Source organism: Ptiloglossa arizonensis, chromosome 3 (assembly GCF_051014685.1).
Source record: "Ptiloglossa arizonensis isolate GNS036 chromosome 3, iyPtiAriz1_principal, whole genome shotgun sequence".
Classification (NCBI taxonomy): Eukaryota; Metazoa; Arthropoda; class Insecta; order Hymenoptera; family Colletidae; genus Ptiloglossa; species Ptiloglossa arizonensis.
The window spans coordinates 10,402,171-10,424,713 of record NC_135050.1 but is presented as its reverse complement, the minus strand read 5'-3'; the positions used below and the strand labels follow the sequence as shown (position 1 = coordinate 10,424,713).

At 40.6% G+C, this 22,543-nt stretch overlaps 2 protein-coding genes across 2 annotated transcripts in view; one reads left to right on the top strand and one right to left on the bottom strand.

The window, feature by feature from the left end:
• Positions 1-7,281, top strand: part of LOC143144531 (caspase-1-like) — a 79,497-nt gene extending 72,216 nt beyond the window's left edge. Inside the window, exon 5 of the mRNA XM_076307035.1 lies at positions 7,040-7,281. Coding sequence (XP_076163150.1) covers positions 7,040-7,281 — 242 coding nt within the window. The remainder of the gene's footprint in view (positions 1-7,039) is intronic.
• The window catches only part of LOC143144910 (alkaline phosphatase), a 422,761-nt gene that overhangs the window by 200,924 nt on the left and 199,294 nt on the right, over positions 1-22,543 (bottom strand). The window lies entirely within an intron of this gene.

Below are 22,543 nucleotides of genomic sequence, written 5' to 3'. Positions count from 1 at the left end.
AAGAATCGGTGATTAATTAATCGAAAATGTACAACAAAGTTCAATGTCCCTGCTACTGTCATTCGAAAACTTGTCAAGTGAATGAAAATGATTACTACGTATTAACAATCATTGCCTTTGTCGCATTACGACTCGCGTTGGTTACGTTTTTTACACTCAAACGGTAGATTCACCTCTTGATACTTATTCCTAAGTATTAAGTACAAAATATGCAATTGCTACGCGAAAACCGAAATCCAAATTTAATGTTAAAATTGTTTTATTCGCGATTCGTCGTACATTGTTCCTTTATTGAATAAAATAATTTGAGTAACAGTTACATGGATACGGACGATCATTGAAAACTGCAAAAAGAACATACGTTCACGGTTGTTGAGCTCATACGATGAATATGTATTGTGTGTCTTTTGTATGTTGCAGTTGCCGAAGGTATCTACCAAGAATTCGAAACAAAACGCAGTGATTTAAAAAAAAAAATAACCTTTCTCGTGGTATCGACGTTTTCTGTTCTCGGCAGAATTGCACTTGTACAGACAGTCCCATTTGAGAGACGTATACCGGTATTAGCCGGATATCCAAAGATACGAATGACTAGCATCCCGTGAATTCACGAGAGTACGGTTTTTGCGGCTAGGACGATCGCTCTCGAACTTTGGAAAGTGACAATGCTATATTCCTTCTCTCCGCGTTGCATTAGCGTTCCGAAAGTAACGCTCCGGTCTCCTTTGTCTCCACCGTTTCCGCCTATTGTCAGACTCCAAGTGTCCCTCTTGCCGGAATCGAGTGATATTTTCATCCGACGTCCAATCCATCATAAGCTTCGAGATGAAACGTTCGCGTGCACCTAACGACCCGGTCTTTGTTCTCGGTAATTAAGTCGGGCAATGGTACCGCGACATATTTACAAGTGCAAAGCTCCCGTTTCGGACGAGCACTTTTTTTCGCGCCAGTTTCGAAAGTGCACGCTCAAAATTGTGAAATTGAACTGTAACGTACAGGGTGTTCCAATCGTCACCGGTCGATTTGAATTTCGAGCTATTCTTCAAACGTTGAACCGTTTAACCTGAAACTTGACACGTGTCATCTGGACAGATGGGAAATTAATCGTGGTTAAGTACACGGTGAAAGAACGCTTGTAAATTATTCTCAGGCTTATACATATTTACAAGTTCAAAGTTCCCGTTTCGGACGAGCACTTTTTTTCGCGCCAGTTTCGAAAGTGCACGCTCAAAATTGTGAAATTGAACTGTAACGTACAGGGTGTTCCAATCGTCACCGGTCGATTTGAATTTCGAGCTATTCTTCAAACGTTGCACCGTTTAACCTGAAACTTGACACGTGTCATCTGGACAGATGGGAAATTAATCGTGGAAAAGTATACGGCGAAGGAACGCTTGTAAATCATTCTCAGGCGTATTACGAAAAATCGTGAAAAGTCGATGGTGATTTTTTCGACAAAATTATCCTCAACGACGAAGCGCATTTTCACCTCGATGCCTACGCGAATAAACAAAATTGTCGCGTATGGGGCTCGGAAAATCCACGACAGGTTGAACAATTGCCAATACGTCGAAACCGTTTGGTGCGGTTTTTGATCAAAAGGCACGATTGGATCTATTTTGGATTGGCGCTATTTTTCTTCGAAAATGATATCGAAGTGATTACTGTGAATGGGAAACGATATTGCGACACGTTGACCGGCTATTTCTGGCATCAATTGGCAGATTTCGACTTGGCTGATATTTGGTTTCGGCAAAATAGTGCTCCTTGCCGCACAGCAAATAAAACAATGGCACTTTTGCAAATAAAATTTCCGCAACGCGTAATTTCTCGAAGAGCTGATGTCGATTGACCATCATGATCGTGCGATTTGACACCTTTGGACTTTTTTCTTTGGAATTGCGTCAAAGGTAAAGTTTATGCCGATAATCCAGAAAATATTCCACAGCCGAAAGTCAACATCGAACGCGTTATTGGTGAAATTTTGGAAAAAGATCGCTGGTCCATAAAAACATCTCAAGCGGTCGTTTGGAAGATATCTTGTTCCATTATTAACTCCCAAGCTTTTACTTTCAAATAGAAAAAAAATATTGAGATTACTTGAACCGTTTATGTTTTATTCAAAAAGTAAATCGACCGATGATGATTGGGACACCCTTTAAAACGTAACACAAAACGTAACACGTGTTCAACGGGGATTGTTCCCTAAAACGCACTTCGATTCAAAACCTAAACAAAAGACTGTCATCGGCCTCGATGGGAAGACGAAGAGGCTCCTCGTGTCGGAGCCACTTAAGTAAACTAAAGTTTATCTCATACTCGTACATTTCTTACAAAACGTAATCCATCGTTTTTCCAAACGAAACAGCTTCGAAAGAAAGCTCGCGATACAATGAACGAAAGATTCTTATCCATCGACGTTCCAGAATCGATGGCTTCGAAAGAAGTACGAGTGTATACAATACTCCTTATCGTGTTCGAAACAAATATTGGGGCGAATGTAGTTGGAACTATCGTGGATTATTTTAAATAAACGTTTCGATCTTTAATTTTCGTATTCTCGTGTACATAAAATGCAATTGAATTCATATATTTCTATACGAACATAGTTACGAAATAACCGAGTTTGTATCGAAGAGGTATCGAATCGAGGAAACGTTTATTTAAAACGCCCGTGGATACTGAAAAATACAGAGTCGTTCTTTCGTCGATGATTTTTCCGATTCATTTTTCTCCGCTCGAGTACAAGCGAGGTTAAAAATATATTTAGTATATTTCAATGTTACGACGCAACGTGATAAATACACCGAGTGTTGTTTCGTTCTGCAAATGGATAACGCACGAGTAAACGCGTAAAGATTATCGAACAGAAATGGAAACACACGGAGAAATGAGAAATAAGAATACGGTCGAGTGGCTGCGCTAAATAGTTGTAATGCGCGATAAAAGGCGTTGGGCGCTAACATTTACCGACCAAAAAGGATCAAAGTCGTTTAAAGATTGTGCTTGAAGCGTTTGTTTCGGTGAATATTGAAATACTTCCGCTCAGAGCGTTCTTGAAAACTGAAACTAAAACTGGAAAGAAAACAGACAGAAGAACGCATTAGGTACTGAAAGAGAACCCCGTTGTTTTATTATGCGCCCGTGAAGCCTATTGCCCTCTCTCTCTCTCTCTCTCTCTGTTTATTCTCCTTTCTTTATTTCTTGCTTTCTTTCTTTCTTTTTCGTTTCCTCTCTTTCTCCCCCTTTTTCTCACAACAATCCGGAATATTGGCCGGAACTCTCGGCACACCCAGCGCGAAGCGTGAAACTATAAATACCAACATTCTCGAGTAAACTCATTCTCACCGAATATTTCTGTTCACTCGGTAAATTATTATCCAAAGGAACGTCGATAACTGCGCTCGTACATTGAATACTTTTAAATACCTTCTTCCGTCGATATTCTCGAGTAACGAGGACACCACTTTGCAAATAATTTCTCCGGGTCCCGTGGCAATAAACGAGAGAATGGTAAAAGTAATCGGCGGAGCTCTTTACGGACCTCTCGCGAATATTTTTATTGCAAGGTGTTGTATAATCATCTCTTCTATTCTCCGGAGCGTACCCGGATGACTCGATTCCTCGACGTGAAACGATCCTGATAAAGTAAAGGGAAATTGCATCGAATAGCAAATACGTCGTTAGAATACGGAAATTGCCGAACGACAGAAGTACGGGAATCGAAAGTCCGCTGGTAACAACGGAAGTCCACGCAGAGCGTAGGAAAAACTAGCCACCCTCCTTTCGCTCCAGACCGGTGAAAATCATTTTCAAAGTACAATTAATCTTTCGCGGCAGCGTGAGAGCTTTTTAAGAGACTCGTGTATTTACGCGGCGTGCACAAGTCCGCGAGGATATATACTTTCGCGATCCGAGCGCAGCTCTTCGAGTTATTTCTGCAAACCGACCCGGCCAGCCATTAAGGCCGATATTTACCCCCGACGCGGCCTCGCGAAGGCAACTAATGACCTCATCAAGGACCGTCCATCACGTGAGAATGTGCCGTCTTTATAAACACAATACAGCAACTACAATACGCGAGGTCCGGGGGTTGGACCGGTGTTCGTACAAACTCGTTTAGATCTGTTTAATCTGGTAACTTCGTTCGCGGTTTTCCTGATTTCTTGCGGCGTTCGCCCACGATTTTCAAAGCAGGGCTGAATTACCATGGTGTCACGGAAATATAGGGTGTCCCAATCGTCACCGGTCGATTTACTTTTTGAATAAAATTCAAACGGTTCAAGCAATCTTGATGTTTTTTTTTTTCTATTTTAAAGTACGAACTCGAGAGTTAACGATGGAACGAGATATCTTCCAAATGATCATCTCGAGTGTTTTTACGAACCACTGATCTTTTCTCCAAATTTTTCACGACGTTTTCTCACAAACTCGGATCAATTTCACCAATGACGCGTTCCATGTTGTCTTTCGGCTCTGGAATTGTCTTTGGATTGTCGGTGGGAATCTTATCTTTGACGCGTTATTTTCTTTCGTAATACGCCTGAGTAATCTGCACGCGTTCTTTCACCGTGTACTTTTCCACGATTAATTTCCCATTTGTCTAGATGACACGTGACAAATTTCAAGTTAATCGGTTCGACGTTTTAATAATAGCGTGAAATTCATATCGACCGGTGACGATTGGGACACCCTATATACGCGGCAACACTTAAAGAGGGGAGCTGCAGCGCGCTACAAGTAGAAGTTACGGTGCATCGTTCGAATTAGAAACGATTTTACGTCAACGCACGAACTTCGGGGAAAAAAGCGCGTCGATGGTGCTGGGAATTTAATAATGTATATTTCGATCGAGTATTTAATTTATACCGGTTGTATAAAATCGAACGGTCCTCCGTGTGGAGGATGTTTAACGTTGATATATATTTATGCGCACACGCGTAGTGTCGAACCGTGGTTGCATTTTGTTTTTAACGAAAATCTCTTTCACGAGGGGCACTTGAACCGTGAGACATACCGGCTCTTTTTTCCAGAGAAATCGTTAGAATTTTCGCTACGGAGTTTTCGTAAACTTGTTTATGCACGTTTGATAGATTCGCGATTTTTTGTAGACGAAAATAATCAAAATTGCAGAAGTTGTGTAATTTTAGGCGAATCACGTTTTGAGAAACTGGTCCGAATGATCGACGCGATTTCTGTCGCGTTTTGCTTACGCGAAGCGAAACAAAATTAAACGAAGCTTAGATCGATCAGTACGAAGGTAGCTACGGAATAAACCGCGAAGATAAAAAATCTCAAAAATTTTTAAAACCCGGGCCTTTGAACAATCTTTTTCCCGTAAGAATATAACTTGGTCATACGTACCTATTATTCTATTTCAATGATATTCATGAGCATGGCGCACAAGACGTACAATTGAAAGTGAACAATGAAACGTAATCTGTGTAAACGGCTTCTCTTTCATTTGTAGAATCAGTGCAACGAGTATCGTGAGAAGTGCACCTTAAACGACGTATTTACAGAAAAGCCATTATTTCCTGACTTCGTTCGCAATATTTTATCATCATTAATAATCATCGACCCAAAATAACAGTCACGAGCACCCTTTTCGATGGACGATGTAAAGACAATTAAGCGAATCTATACGAGTACCTGCTTTGTTACCAAACCCTTCTTCATTACGATACAACTGCACGAAAAGATCAATTAAAATTTCCTATCCGCACGGAGTTGTTTTTCCGTGTTGAAATTCGACAAAGGTTTTAAAGGTACTCGATTCTCCGAATTGATGCACGAAGACAAAAAAAATTAGCGACACAATGCTCAATTGCAACAAATTCTTCGTAACATACCCGATAATTTTCTTCTGTCAACATTTCCTAATCAGAAAACATTCTATACTCTCGCCACAACTTCAAGGTACATCATTAATAGTAGCAGTTCTAGTAGGAAAAATTACTTTTGCTGAACATTTTACTCTCCAAGTATATAAAAGACGTGGAAACATTTGGTTTTGTCGTAATTGCAATATTACTCCGTGTTAACGAGCAATCAAACGATAATACGAATCGTGTATTTTACTCAAAATGCAAAAATTATGCGAAAAAAATCGGTTCAACTAATAATCAAACTTTTTTATCATTTTCCACGATGACGATTAGATTACAACCTACGATTCCTTTCACAAATTTGTTCCTCTCGGTGAGTAAAATACGATGCAATAGTAAAAAAAAAATTAGACAGAGGTGTAGAAGTTCCCCTGATAGTCGAAATACATTTTCATACATTCGATCCAAATATTGATCGACCAGATCAATCGATTCTTTGATAATGTTGCCAGAGGTAACAAATTTGACCTTCTAAAAATCGATGAAACTCAATTTTACGACATTTGCTTACATATATATCTTCACCAGGAAATCCAGAGATGTAGAATAATCCCCTGTTGGTCAACATTTTCGCATACCCTGTAGATTAAAAGAAACGAATCCCTCGGAAACCTTCTACGTGCAATTTTACAGAAACTCGACTTTTCCACGACGTGTCTTATCTCGTAGATTATTAGAACGCGATACCGCATCGCATAGAAACCATCGAATGTTCGTTAAAACCGAACAAGCCAATCATTCGATAACAATCGAAGATCGTTTTCCGGTTGTACGAGAACGAAGCAACGTGAAAAAAGTCGACCGCTCGAGGAGAGACGTTGAGAGACGTCGAAACACGACTTTGCCCGATACAAAAACCTTCTCCCGCAATTAACAGAGTTTTTCTCGGCGACGTGTCTTTTACTTTAATGGAAGCGATTCGTCCGTGATAAATCTGAGCAGCCCGTTACAAAAAAAAAGAAAAAAAAAAAAAAAGAAAAACAGAGAAGAGAAAAGAAAAAGAGAAAAAAAAATGAAAAACCCAGAGAACTCCGCGTGCAAGGCATTCGCGAGACCGTTTCAGGCTCGCGCACGGAAATGCATTTTCCACGCGGCGCGCACAGACAGCCAAAGAGAGCTCTGACCGGAAACCATTTTACCATGATTTTCAGGCTTCTATTCGTGGCGGAATGAAACCGACGGCTCCTGGTTTATACAGGCCCTTTGCAAGGAACTGAATCTGAACGGACGGAGCCGCGATCTACTCACCATGATGACTTTCGTCAACCGTCGGGTCGCCATTGATTACGATTCATACAACCCCCATATTAAGAATCGCCACAAGAAGAAACAGATACCGTGCGTTACCTCCATGTTGACGCGGTTGGTGTACTTCAATGAAACGTCGCTTTAACCATCCGTTTGTCAAGGTTTGAGAAGAAGAAAAAAAAAAGAAATGGACGACCAACGCGTTGATCGAAGCACCGGAGGAAATTTGATGGAAATTCTTTGCAATTATTCGAACGTTCGCGCAGGCTAGTCTTCTTCGTGTTAACAGGTTTTCATCGGTTTTAACAGCTGACGTTGCACACCCGAAATTACTAAATACGAATTTTCGGTTAATATCGCCGCCGGATCCAATTATGCGGTGAACGCGCTCGCCGCCGAGAAAATAGGGAATTTTCGATTCCACGTTAATTAATGAGTGTCGATAATTGATACGGTCGATGTAAACGCGGTGGTGCGCCGATACAGCCGATTGAGAACGAGATTTCGATCCGCGCGACCGATAAAACTTTCGATACGGTCGATTCGCTCGGGAATCGCCGCGCAGAAACCTTGCCCACGGAAACTGTTCGAAAAATTTTACCACTTCCGATTCGTTGCCGATGTCACGTAACATCTTGATCGAATTATTGTGAAATTCGACGGAGTAATTATTTTAATAACGTTCCTACGCGAGAATTTCACTACTTTGGCACGGAACGAGTTTCAATTATCGAATTTACGATCCTCGAATCAAACGGAGCGATCCCTTATCGTTCGAAGAAACATCGTATCGAACGGTACAGACTTTTTACGGAGATAACCTCTTAACACGTAGCAATACTTTCATGAAGGAGGAACGATGAAACTTGAGTAAAAATATTAAAAGAAAAATAAGAACGTACGTAGGGGTGTTGTATCGAAATAGAAGTAAATAATTTTAGAAACGGATGTACCTGAAAGGATTAGTGTTCCATAAAAAAAAAAAAAAAAATCGTGATCCTAATATACGTTCGATGTATAAGCATTTATTGTATATACTCTTAATAGACGATAAAAATTTGTCCACCTCTTCAATCCTTCATCTCCTCTTGATTTTAGAATCAGTATTTTCCGCCTTCCAATCTATAAATGGAATTACTGTAAGTTAATGTACGCTTTCTCTTATTCGTAAATTAAATTTGCATTTTAAAAGAAACGCGTTGTTTCTTAAAACAATCGATTAAAAGTGTTTTAATCAATGGTGACAAAAATAGCACGATATTTAAACTATTCATTCCGTATCGATCTCGGTTGATTCGACGAAACTGCCATCTACAATTATCGCTATATTTCCTGCAACTATTTTTAATTTAGTTGCACGTGTTCGAATAAGAATCGTTACGAACAATACAAGGACGCGGATAACGAATTACGCGCATCGTTTTATTTATAGCTATTCAAGGCGGTTAATGGAGGCGATAAATAATCTTCTCGTAAGATACAGCGAAAAGAATTCATTCCTTTTTATACAAATTAGAAGTCACTTCACGGGAGACCTTAACAAATGCGTTTTACTTTGCGGGAAGAACGTGTCGCGATATTTTCGTATTATTTCATAGCGTGCAGCTTCCCTCGGTGTTCACGGTGGTTTATGTTTCCGTATAAACAACAGTTTGCACGGTTTAAGGATGAATATTTCTCGCGGTATTCGCAATAAAAGTTAAATTTTTTACAACCGCTTGGTAGCGCTTCACGAGCTAAGATCCCGTCGCGTGCACTTACATTCATCGCTTGGAAATGCAAAGGATGAACGTTGCAATTGATTCAAGTCGAAAGTTCGAACAGTCGAAACTCACCGTAAATAATCACCCGGTAAGTAGTACAGTATTATGATTCTACGTTTGTTCTGTCCGTGAAACGTGAGCGATGGTATTTTTTGTAATATATTTTCCATCCCATCGTGTAAAACGAGCCTCCATTGATCATTGTGTTTATCATTGGCAAAAAAAAAAAAAAAAAGAAGAAGGAAAGGTAAAATATCGTAAAAAATATCGTTTGTTAAAAGCGTGGACGCGAAGAAATAAATTGATAGAAAGCATACTTGCGAAACGATAATCGCTAATGAGAAAGATCGAACCCATTGTTAAGCAAATGCGTACTAGATTTTTAAATATACATGCGATTTGTACACAATTCTTTAGAAAAAGATCACTTTTTTTCAGACTTATCGCGCCCACGCCCTTAATAAACATACTCTAATTCCTCGAAATGCCTCTGGTCTAAAATGTATAATTGGAGGGCTCAAGTGTAATGGGCCAAGCTCGGTTGGCTTAATTTTGTGTAAATTGACATTACAGTCCAATTACCGCCATTAAATTTACAAAACTACGCACCATGTGAAATTCAGAATGCATGTGTTCAAACACACGGTTCTTTTCGTGTAAACGATTCGGACGATTCGTATTCCTGTTGATTTGGGAGAATTAATTTAAATCGGTATTAGTTAACAGTAAGGTGTATTATTGCGCGTTCGAGCGATCGAACGTACAAATTGTTTCTCTAACTCCGTTACAAAGATTCTATTTATCATATTGAAATTAATTTTTTTTTTAAAGCAACGGATAGAACCTCTCGAATATGTTTTTTCGCAATAATATACCTTGCTATTTTTGTCCCACCAAATGTGCACATTTATCGTCTTTATAAGTCCTAAAAAATAGTAAGTGATTAAAAGAATTTGGATCGTGTACTATCACTTGCATTCGATGATCGATGTAAAATTGTTCCGAGTAAATACTATTCTTCGAGTCAATAAAAAGAACTTTAGAAGTATTGGAAAATGCAAGTTCATTAATAAAGTTTAAGTCACACTTCCTCTCTTTTATTTAAGGTCTAAAGTTTGTTTATCTGTGTTCATACAAGAAATTCATTAGAACACTCGACGAAATTTTTGCAGCGATGTTGGTGATGCACCTTATGTATTACTGCATTGCATTATTGTCAATATTAATAAGGGCAATTCGAGATAAGGAAAGTGTCAATTAATACACCCCTTGTATCAACCGATATTCATTTCGTCTCTTATCAACCGAAAACCAATTGCAATATTGATTGCTATAAATTTTACGGTGGCAGTTCAATTTTCTTAGATTATTTATTTACAGAACAGTTTACACAGCAGGTCGTATATTAACACGTACCGTGCAGAATTTTAATTTACAGGATTCGTTCAATTTATAGAGAACAACGATATTTTGATACCGTTATCGATGGCTGTATTACCAATAGCTTATCCAAGATATTTAATCAAGATTGTAAGAATATCGTACACTTCTTTAAATACGCTAATTAATGTACTTTTACTTTACTTCACCGCAAACTTCGATCTCCAATCTCAATTTATCACGAAATTTCACACTGTTTTTATTTAGTCGAAATTAAAGAAAACTTGGATCTTTCTATCGTCGGGGAGTCCAGTTTAAGTAAGAAAAATATTTTTCCGATACTTTATCCCCCCGAACTACCACTCTTCCTTACTTTAAAATTCGATTCAACGAGGAATTGTATCATTTAAAAAGTAAAGCAAGAGACGATAAAACGAATCGACGGAAACTTCGAAACAACTCTACGTGTCATTATTTCGATATTCTTTCCTCAATTTGTAACTTTTAAGCGTCGTTGGTACGAGAAGATCCGAACAAAGATCCAGATCGAGTTAGGTGCGCCACGGTCCTCGTCGATCGAACACTATTTTGCACTCGATTGTAGTTCCAGATACTCTCGTAAGTAGCACGTAGGCATCGAGTAAATCGAATTCGGCTTAATCGGACGTAAATATTCGTTCGTTCCTCGCGATGTAATTCACTGGAAACGGAGGTCTCGGTTCACCAAGAGTTTCATCTGCACGGTTCTAGAAACTACTTTCGCGTCAAAGGGAACCGAGTCCTTCGACAAGGAGGGAGATGCAGACATCTGTTTGACCGTGCAATGACAATTCGATTCCATTCGCTCTATCCCAGTCTTCTTGGGCTAAGTGGATCCTCGAGGCAAACGGAGCATGATAGAGCTACGGCTTGTTCGAGACACGGTTAAAGGGTTTCGTTATACGGGCTACGGGATCCTAACTCGCGGCTGTGGGCCAAAGGAAGTCACCGGACAAGATAATTCTGCTGTTTTAGCGAAACATGATGCGCGTATAACGCTCCGTTCTTCAAAGCCCGAAACACGCCAGACAAATCGTGACACGAGCGGGAAACAATGTGACTGGAGAAGTCGAGAAAATAAGAACGAACTTCGCTACCAGTGTCGCGAGCACTTTTTGCGCTACTCGAGTGGTTAATTACTGGCATTTACCGTACGTGTCTACGTAACAATTATTTCGTTAGAGTATCGCTAAGTTCGATCATCGATGAATGTTGTCGATAATTTGAAAGAGTGCACACACTCGCTTTCGATTTGTGATTTCATTTTTCTCGAATCTCTTTGTAAGATCGATCTCAAGGTTGTCGTTATTAGCGTCGCGAGCACTTTTTACGCTACACGAGTGGTTAGTTACTAGCATTTACCGTACGTGTCCACGTAACAATTATTTCGTTGGAGTATCGTCAGTATTACGTACCGTCACTTCCGTGTTGCAATATTCCGTATATAAATGCTGTTTGCGTCCTGTCGAAAGGGACGAGCTAGCTGGAAAGCGTTACGAAAGCTGGATCGAAATCGAGCATTGCAATTCAAGCCCCCTCCGCTCTGCCCGACCGTTCGAACGTTAAACTTTGTAATATTTCACACCAACACCGTAACATCGATGTAATTTCCGACGGAGGACACGCGTTAACGAACGTACAACCTCCGGTCTCGAGCATTGTGCCTGTTATTCGTACGTATCGTTCCTTTCGCGATAAACAAGTCCAATATTTCGTCTCGGGGAAGCGGTGGTGTAGCTCCCGTCACATTATACATCGTTCGTCGCGATGAACTTCTCTGTAACGGAACGATGCGCTTCGACGAGCGGGAGTGTCGCGCCCGGTACACGCCCGCAAAGTATCGTGTCCTCCGAGGTTTGTGAAATCGAGCCACCCTCAAAGACCGTGGAACGTTCCACTGCCACGCGGATCGGACGACGATGATCGAACGAAATTTTCAATTCAATAATTCATCCGATGAACCGATGACGAGCCAGGTCCGACCGGTCGCCATCGGACAGAGACCAAGTGCCCGCTCGAAGTTGAACCACTCGAGACTGAGCGGATGACTGGCTGGTTTTGTCAAAGGGTCGTGAGACCAGGTGCTTACTGCCTCTTCATCGAACATCGTTGCGCCGAAGGAGGATAAAATAGAAGCCACTTGTACTTCGAGAAATCGTACAATTTAAGCGCCACTGTTTCAACGACCATTTCGTGCATTTCGAGTTACTCGAAAATGACCGATTACCTGCTCGCGTCCTCGTCGAGACGATTAAACCTTGTTGCGCCACGGTGGGGTCTTCTCGGACCCGGACTGACTTTTCCATCGTTCAATTTTATCGTCAGCAGAGCACACGTCCCAATCACCGTCAATTTTATCGCGTGCTCGCAGCTTGCCGCGTAACTTTCTTTAATTATTCTAGAGGCGATTCGACCGAAAGATCAGTCCAGGAACGCAACCTTTCTCGACGTTTCTTTTATTTGTAGAAATGTTCGTTTATACGTCGAGTACGACGAATCGATTATCGATCGATCGAAAACTTACAACGAAGTGCAACGTTCCTGTCACTGTTGCTTGAAAAGTCAAGATCGAACAATAGAATCTTCGTTCGAAATATTTGTGCAAGCGAGAAAGTTACGTATCCGTATGGACCAAGGCACGGTGTAACCTGTGGTCGCTCGAAACGTTGACGAGAGTCAATGTGGAATTAAATATTTATAATAAAATGTAGTTCCAAGAGAAACAAACAGCTGCTATTACTCCCACGGTATACCAAAGGCAAGGTGTGTCGAGATCTCGACCGCTAGGGGTCAAAACGTAGCATCTATGGGAGTTCTGAAGTGGGTAACCGGCGAAGCGATCGAGGAACCCCTCTTGTCTCTGTGTAGTCCCGCATATCATCTTATCTGTCACGCACGATACGTAGATCTGTATTTCCGTGCTCGCTGCCTACGAACCCTCGATGCTTCCGCTCGTTTCCGTTATCAAAGCTAACGCAATTTTCAGGTCACTGAACGATATTACAATCTAACTCAAAGAGCGGCTACGCAGACGTTCGCGAGGACTATTGCGAGACCGGTTTACTGCTGCAACTTGCCACTGGAACGATGCAGGTGCACGTACGATTTTGACCGAAGAACAATGCCCGAAACGGGCGTACGTCGCTCGTAATTACGGTTTACGTTTCGTCCCGGTAATTGGCCAAGTCCGAAATGAACGAATTTTCGCATTTTCGGGCGAATTTGTAAAATCGGTAACCGAATCGATTTGCGGTCCCTCGTACGTTTCGTGGACAGTTGGAACAACGAGCGAAATTCTGGACACTGAAATATCATCTCTCCGCAACGATCCGCGAAGGCGTTCATTAATCGGTCTAAATATTTATTCGAGAGCACCGAAATTGAACGAGAAGTGGTAGCACGGAAACGAAGGATTACAATCGAGCGCGTTCGCGAGAAATTTGTACGCCGAGTCGACACTCGTGGAAATTAATGCTCGTGGCAAATTGGATGCTTTTACTGCGTACAGTTTCATAGATTTCAACGATTTTTTATAGACTCTCATTGCATCCCGTGCTTCGCTCGAAGAAATATCACGCGCCTACCGATGAAACTAGCTCTCGCGCAAAATATCCGAATTCCAATTTATTCCGCCGTCTATCGTTCAACGCTGTTTACTTTCACGTGTTCTCGTGTTACGTTGTTTCCTGGAAATAATCGAACGTTGATTCGTTTGTTCGCGAGGATGGTGAAATTTTTGAAAATTTTAAGGTGTATAGGTTTGCACGCCATTTGTCTTATCACGATTCTGAGTGGAACTCTAAATCGATGATTTTGCTACGGTATAAGATACTAAATTCCATACGATACTTCTATCGGTATACCTTGCGATTTCGTTTTCGTTTCGGCTTTGTCATTCTTATCGAAAAACACCGCACGAAATCTACGAGACACAAATTGGACGCATTTCTGCTAAATAAAATTAGTAACGACGCGACGATCGATTCGTAATTAACTATGGAGATACAGTCAATTCGAAACAAACATAGTCAAATGGTTTCGATATTAACAAGTTACGGGCATTCGATGACATTTCAATTTCCTTCCTTGAATTGTTTGCCTATGCAGGGAACCACACCGCGAATCGTAAATTAATTGTACATCAAATTAGACTTTAATCAATAGCGTTAATTGTCAATGCTGAAATAATGATCGAGCGATAACTAGCGCGTTTCAATATTCGCGTAATTCATTATCAATGAACCGGGAGGCTCGTGAAATTAGGGTTGTCGATTTAGTTTGATCACGGCGAGACAAAAAGTAACACGAAGCAGTTGTCCGGCACGAAGAGACAATTGTTTTCATTTGAATGTTATTTTTATTTAGCTCGAGGTTTTCAAAGTCTATTATTTCTTTTTCTTCTTTGACCTTAGACGTCGAATAATTATCCGAGGTTGCGTTTAGTATTCACGAACGAAAGAAATATTGCATTCGAAGAAACCTAAGTTTTTCGAAACTTTCAAAGACGCGATCTTGAAGCAAATTTTATCGCGACGAACAAAGTTGTTGCCACGAATCGAATAACTTCTCGATAAACATATCAATCTTTATCGTTAAATTTAAATATACAATCTTCAAGGGTCACTATCGACTCTAATGGGTAGACCAGACCTTAGACATTAAATAGAAAGAAAGTTTTTGCTAAATTCTCAACGAATTATCCAATCTACTACTCGTAACTCGATTTGATTTTCTTTCTTAAAAATACCGGGTGCTCTCAAAGGCATATCGAGAGGGATTTGCTCGTTTCAAAATTAAAAAAAAAAAGTATCGGGGGTCATTCGCTTTCGAGATACTACCGTAGTCAAAATAATTCGTCCAGATGAATATTACAAGTTCTTTCAATTACTTTCACAATTAATACTACGAATATACGTAAAGAATCGTAAAAATATCTTTAATTTTCAAATGATTTAAAAACTATCAAAGAATAATATAATCGTGAAAACGTTTGAACATTTTGAAAACGTTTCGGAACTTCTCCTCTCAAAAGAATCAGAGGTACGATGAATGCGTAACAACATGATGTTAAAACGTAAGAACTTTCCAGTTTCTTTAATAATTCATCTTCTTCTTTTGTATCTTTCGTCTTCTCGATTTTCTACCTTCGGCTACTTTTACTTTACGATAATTACTCTTCGTTCGTGGAACGCAACGAATTATCATTAAATGATCAAATATCTTAGAAATAGATTACGGGCTCGTATTTCGGATGACTTTCGTTAAATTCTTACGTCTATTGATTCAAAGTTACATTCGTTTCCACGACGTTAATCGATTGTCCATTAACTTGAAATTATATCGATTTCTTTCCCACGGTGTCAATCGTAGAATTATTTTACACGTATTACAATTAATTTAATTCAACGTCTATTAATTGAACGTTGCATCGACTTCTTCTCGACGTTCGTAATCGATCGATTCAAATTCCAATGTTTCTCATTTTCGAAACGAGAATTCAAGATTCAAGAAGCTCGCTCTTCGTTCGGGTTTTTCGATTGGAACATATTATTTCCACCTTGTTACGTCCCGGAATTCTTATCTCGCTTTATAGACAATAGAATCGCACGATCCCCCAGCAAACAAACGGGATAGTCGCTATTCGCGATATTTTTTCTCCGCGTGGATACATGTGTGCGCGCGCGCGCGGATGAACCGGATCCCTATTTGCATATGGATGTTTACAGATTGTACGCGCTTTTCGTCATTACGGATGTACATACATGTTTACAAATGGACGTATGAAAAAGATACGAGCCGTAAAGCTGCGGACGGAACGCGTTTGAAAAATATCCGCGGCGTTGTTTGTCCGCTTCTATTCTGCCCAGTGTCGGCTTCCGTGAATGTCGGGCAAATATTATTTATATTCAAGCGTCAAACGAAACGTATGCTTTCGCGTCGTGCATTGTTGCGCTCCGCGGGGTCGGTCCACGAGTAATTTATGTTGACGACGCAACTGAAATGGCAACGCGCGGAATTTTCACTTTATTCCAAAGGACAATTGTCTCGCGTGCTGAGAATTCACGAAGAGCGTACACCGCCGCACGAAACTCTGATATCAGAGACGGTTCTTATACCCTGTGACGCGACATACGTATTGTCGGGAACCAAAGCTGGCCAAATCGTTGACAAACATTCGACATTTGTGGCTCTGAAGCAATATTTATACATCGAAATACAATACATCCGGTTCTATGCATTTTCCTCGGAATACGAATAATTGAACAGCGGTCGGATATTGATTCACAAATTGTTGCGTTGCACACGATTATACGTGGTGTAGTTTATCCAATCATGAATAATTAATACTTTGACAATTCACGATTCTTGGCTCAACACTTTTCGACTCGACGCTAACTTTCCTCCCAAAAAAAGAAAAGGCCATTCGAACCCTGCCGACCCTCACTTTCTCCCAAAGCTACGTTTTCCTAAACCTACGCTATGCTAAAATTACGATGCTACGCATATATACGTTTTCAAGATACAAGAAATACGCAAGAAGGAGATTCGAACGTAACAATTGTCGCTCGAAGAATACATAGTACCTATATATTCACATAACGAATATCGCGATCAGTTTAGTTCGAACATCGAACTAGATAGAATACTGTACGTTGGGTTGTTCGAAGAGTCATTTCGTTTTCCAAAATGAAGAATATATAATTTGATAAAATGTTTATACGTTCTAAAAAAATCATGTTTCATTTTCGCCAAAAAAAAAAAAAGAACGAAATGACTTTCCGAACAACCCAATACAAAGTACGAAGAAATTCGTGATTAAACATCGGTGGTGGCGATTGTTGTGTAAAAGTCGGAAACTTTTTCTGCGAAAATGTAGAAATAAATTCTTTCGCGCGCGGCTTTATTTTCGAGAAAATCAATTTCGAATATCCCGCGCTCCCGTTGGTGTTGCACGATCGGAAAGGCGTAGGAGAACATTTCAAACACGATCGTTCGAAGTCTCGTGGAACCGAAACGAGGAAACGTTCTTCGTAGCTGAGGATCTCGCGTTAAGTTCGTACTCGTGATTCGTCGGGCGGGGTGTAATAAGTATGCGCAAGGCTACGTATTATGCGAGTAGGTAGCTCGGTTGGTGCACCGATTCACGTAACGCGGTCCAAACGCTTCTACGCCGCACAGAACGAGTCTCACGTCCCTATCCGAAAGTCACGAACTCGCTTTCGTCGGTACCGAACTCCGTGCTCGCAACTCTGAAGAACTGTATCGCGTTTCCTTCGCGCAACAACGTCCGCGGATCCAAACGGTGAATTCTGACACACGCTAGAAGGAAGTCTCTTGTTCGTACTATCGAGCTTCCGCTCGCCGAATTACCGGTGCGAATTAACGCGCACGCCTCGGGAGTTTCGGTCGACATTGGTTACAGCGTACCCTCTGACGATTTAAACGCGACACAATTAAACCGTGGACGAATTCAAACGAGATGAACGAAAGCACGAGGAGTTGCCCGCGTTTCGACGAGGAATGGCTGAACAATGATTAAGTATCGTAACGAGGCGGTAATGATCACCGGAAACGAGCAGTTGGAAACTCGATGATTTACGAACATCGTTACGAAAGTGCCCTTAATAGGATACTTTGGTTTTTTTTTTTTTTTAAATTATAGGTGCGGGATAAATATCTGTACGACTGGGTGTGAACGAAAAGTGTTCGGAACAGGGCGAAAGGCATCGAGCGGATGTTTATATTGGGTTGTTCGGAAAGTCGTTTCGTTTTCCAAAATGGTGAATATATGATTTAATGAAACGTTTGTGCACTCTAAAAAAATCGTGTTTCATTTTCACCGAAAAAAGAAACTGACTTTCCGAACAACCTAATGGTTTACAGTGGGATATCAGTTTCGAGAGTGTGCACGAATCATTAGGAACAGGTTTGGAAATTTTAGGATGGAGGAGACGAAAGAGGCAGTCGAAAAGATGATTTTGTTACGCGTGAACGAGTCGTGGTCAGAAAGTCGAGACGCGTGGATCGCAGAGTGGGAGTTTCATGGTTAAATAACATACTTTACATTATTATTATCACCAAAGAGGTGTATTGTCGTTAACTTTCCTGACCGCCTAACATTCCTCCATAAAATGTATTGTTATATTCGTAACAATATTTTTGAACCATTTTAAAGCTTTTGTAGTAAATGTATGCATACGTATAGTAAGTGAGTGAAATATGCAGGAAAAATAATTTCTCCTATTAAAATGGCCGTTATTAACGATGCACCTCCTCTCGTGAAATTCAATATACGATAGTCTGTGAGCCGTAGCGAGAGTGTGTAGAATGTTTTCTCATTATAAGATGCTAATGGAAAGAAATTATCGGATGTTTTACCTACTGGACGCACGAAAGACCTCGAAACGTATGATTTCGTTCTAATCGCTATATTCGTTTGTATTTATAAACAATCAAACGACAACACAAATTATAAATCCAGAGGTGTAGAATCCTCCCTCGACGATCGAGACACGTTTCCGTACACCTTGTACATTTAATTAAATATCGACCGACGAAGTCTATCGATCTTTCGATAATGTTGTATCAATGAAAAATTGTAACGACGAATACCTGTTCAGAATTTTAACGTGTACTTCCGTGTTACGATAATTTACAATACCCGCGACGACGAGGCAAAGAAACACGTTATTTTCATAATTGGAGAGGTAGTGGATGCTGTTTCCATCGAGCGTTCGTGTTCGTAAAGACTCGATATCTTTAACAAAAATACGAGGAATTATACGGAGCACGGTAGCGCAACTTTATCGGAAAAATTACCGATGCGGGGGTCCGTGGCCACAGGTGATTAATTGGTTTCATCGTAATTGATGTTCTTTCCAAGATTCGCGAAGTTGACGGATTACCCGCGATGGTCGATGCATCGATTCGTTGATAACGAAACGATCGTTTCCATACGACCGAAAAATTCTTATACGACTCGATAAAACGAGTTCGCGAGAAGGAAGCATTATTAGCGTTCCGAGAATCCATAAAACCGAACCTCGAACGGGGGGGACGAGTTTCTCGACAACGAAACTTAATAACGAACTACTGGCTGCGCGATATGCAAAAATAACGGAAGAAGGCGCGGGGGGAGGCGATAAAGAAAAATAAAAGGAAACGTTACCTAGTCGTAAAATATTTATGCACTCGATGCAGCGCGACCGTAAAACGTTCGAGTATTATAAAAAGGACGAACGGGTTCACGTACGAGGAGTACGGCCGAAACTAATTGAGGAAAAACAGCAACGTACCGTCCTTTTTACGCGAGGCTGACTTCCGTTGCGATGCTTGACCACGCTTGCGTCGCCAGATGCGACGCTCGGCTACTTCCCGCGACAGTTGGGGATGAATTGCTACCCCTTGCAACGTTCCACCCCTTCCTCCCCGACTGGAACGTTACTCGGTTCACCGAAATTATTTTCTTTTCACGGTGAACATTCTTTCACATTGGAATCATTGTTATTCTTATAGCAACCGGACAGTTGCCCGATCACGAAGTTCGTTTATTTCTATCGAATAGCGAACACGTACTGTATAACGCTGGTAACGAAGTCCGTTTATTTATACCGTATAGCGAACACGTACTGTATAACGCTGGTAAGTTGGAACCTGGAAGGAATGCGGGTCAAATAGGTCGTATCGATGTAAGTTAGCCTACTCGCGTGGAAATAGAGAGTGTCCCAATCGTCATCGGTCGATTTACTTTTTGAATAAAACTCGAACGGTTTAAGTAATCTTCATATCTTTTTTTCTATTTGAAAGTACAAACTTGGGAGTTAATAATGGAATTTTTTTTACAGACCACGAATCTTTTCCCGGTCATAGTAACCACTTTGCTCGATTAATTTCCCAAGTGTCTAGATGACGTGTGTCAAGTTTCAGATTGATCGGTTTGACGTTTGAAAAATAGCTCGAAATTCGAATCGACCGGTGATGATTGGGACACCGTGTACACAATAGAGTCACGCGTATTTCCGCTATTGGTCGAATTGATCGTATCTACTAGGCGTAAGAGTGGGGGAAGAAGTCCTGGGTTTCGACCAATCAGTGTTGTGGAGTAGTATAGAGAGTTAACAAGTCGACGAGCGAGACCTTACAGAGTCAAGAAGGGTTTCAGTGCTCTAGTTTCCGGTGAAAACGCAGGCACAGCGTCGAAGTAGCGTGAGAAAACATAAAAACTATTGTTTCCGGAAATATGTAATTATTTAGAGTTTACACGGATGAAAGTAAATCTAATGGAATTTCTTAGATCGGTCTACTTACCGGCTCCCTATAGTACTGTCCACGGATCTAATAAGCTTCGTGTCCCGTCGGAACTCGATGTTCTCCGATTTCAATCGCGCTTTTAAAAAATTATTACATTATCATCGTCGTTACGCAAAATTCGAAGGAAATTATAGCCGAGTACAAGCCTCTCGAGTATCGCGAACTTCTCGAATCATTTTCTTACCAGTTTTATTTTTATTCCACGACTTTGTACGCTGTAACGAAACAAAGTACAGGCTCGCGAAGACGTAAGGTATTGTAGAGGAAGTAAGATGAAAAAGCGCGGTTCAACGAATTGCTTTGTAATTTAAGTTAAAGAGACAAGTCGTGGAATAAAATACTGCCAAGTGCAGAAAGTACGGAAGGACGTATTGAAAACGAGGTATTATTGGAAATGGAACGGAATAAAGCAACCGAGTTCCACGTTAGGAAGAACTCTGGGATTTTGAGAAACGCACGTGGGTGGAAAAAGTAGGCAGATACATCGAACAAGGAAGCGTGAAATTTGGTAGCGCAGTGAGAGCTCTATGAAGAGATTTAGAAAGAGCCTGGTGATCGAAGATATTTTCCTCGTGCGACGGCAAATCGAAAAGAGGTGAATTGAACAAACAAATAAGAGCATTTCCGACGAGAACGTCGATTTTTCGAGGTATAGAAATTTCGAACTTATCCTGTATACGATGCAAATCGAGCGTAACTAAGAACTCGATTCTTCCGTGTTTTAACAATTTCTTTTTTTCTTTTCGTGACTTTCGATTGCTTCGGATTTATTTGAAAGTCCACTCCAGAGAACACGGAAGAATAATTGTGTCTTGTGCAAGTATTTCATCATAAATGATCAATAGAATTATTCGGAGCCTTACAGGACTATTACGTGTACGTATTAATGCCAAAGATCGTCATTTTGAATATTTAATTCGATTCGAATACGGTAATTTCACAGGTTTTTACTTTCGTCGATTAAATCTAAATTTCCTAATTCAAAATCTAAATTTCCTAGCTATAGAACGTTAGGTCGATCATTTATATCGTCGTCGACTACAACGTATCGTGCTGTACTAAAAAATTGAATGATTCCGTTTTAAAAAATTACCGATGATTTTAAAATCGTATAAAAAAATAACTTTGAACAATTTTTTCCTATTACCGTACGCATCTCTTCGAGTAGCGACGTTTGATGCATTGGGAAATTTTTCGATACGACGATATAGAGTACAATGAGTTTCAAAAATTGACCGAAGTTAAACGGATCTCTACGTACCTTTATGAAACAAAAAATCAAAGGAAAAAGAACCATTTAATGTATAAATACATACACGCAAACGTAACGTGTACTTGCGAGAACGAAGTCGATGAAAAATAAAAACGAACCGTTAACAATAGAATCGAAGATAAAAAAATTTGTAAAGACAGACTGTACGTATCATAAACACGGGATAAAATCGTGTATCCACGAATACGCGTAACCTAACTCGAATTACCGGTCCATGGGATCAAATTCTACGAATCTCGCTCTAATTATCCAGAACGCACACTTTTCGTTCAATCCGCGTTCCAATTTCCAATCATTCACGTATCGTTTCGTCGACGAATCGAACATCTCTCCGCTTTTCGTAGCCAATAGAAGCTCTCAAGACCAGTCACTTCTCTCGAACAAATCTCGCGCGCGCCGTTCGATCGAAACGATTTTGCAACATGAATTTGACACATGTCCGATTAAGTATCACCGTAACAGTAGCGGGTGCGAGATTTACCAGCTCCTGAAATTCTTTTCCCTACGCGATACTCCACTACCATCGTCGTCGTAGTAAATGTAGCGACTTACGACGGCATCGTTGCCCGCTCGAACGCGAGAATCGTCTTCTATCGATAACGCGAAAATATGGAATAGATTCCTCGACGAGAGTGCTTTCG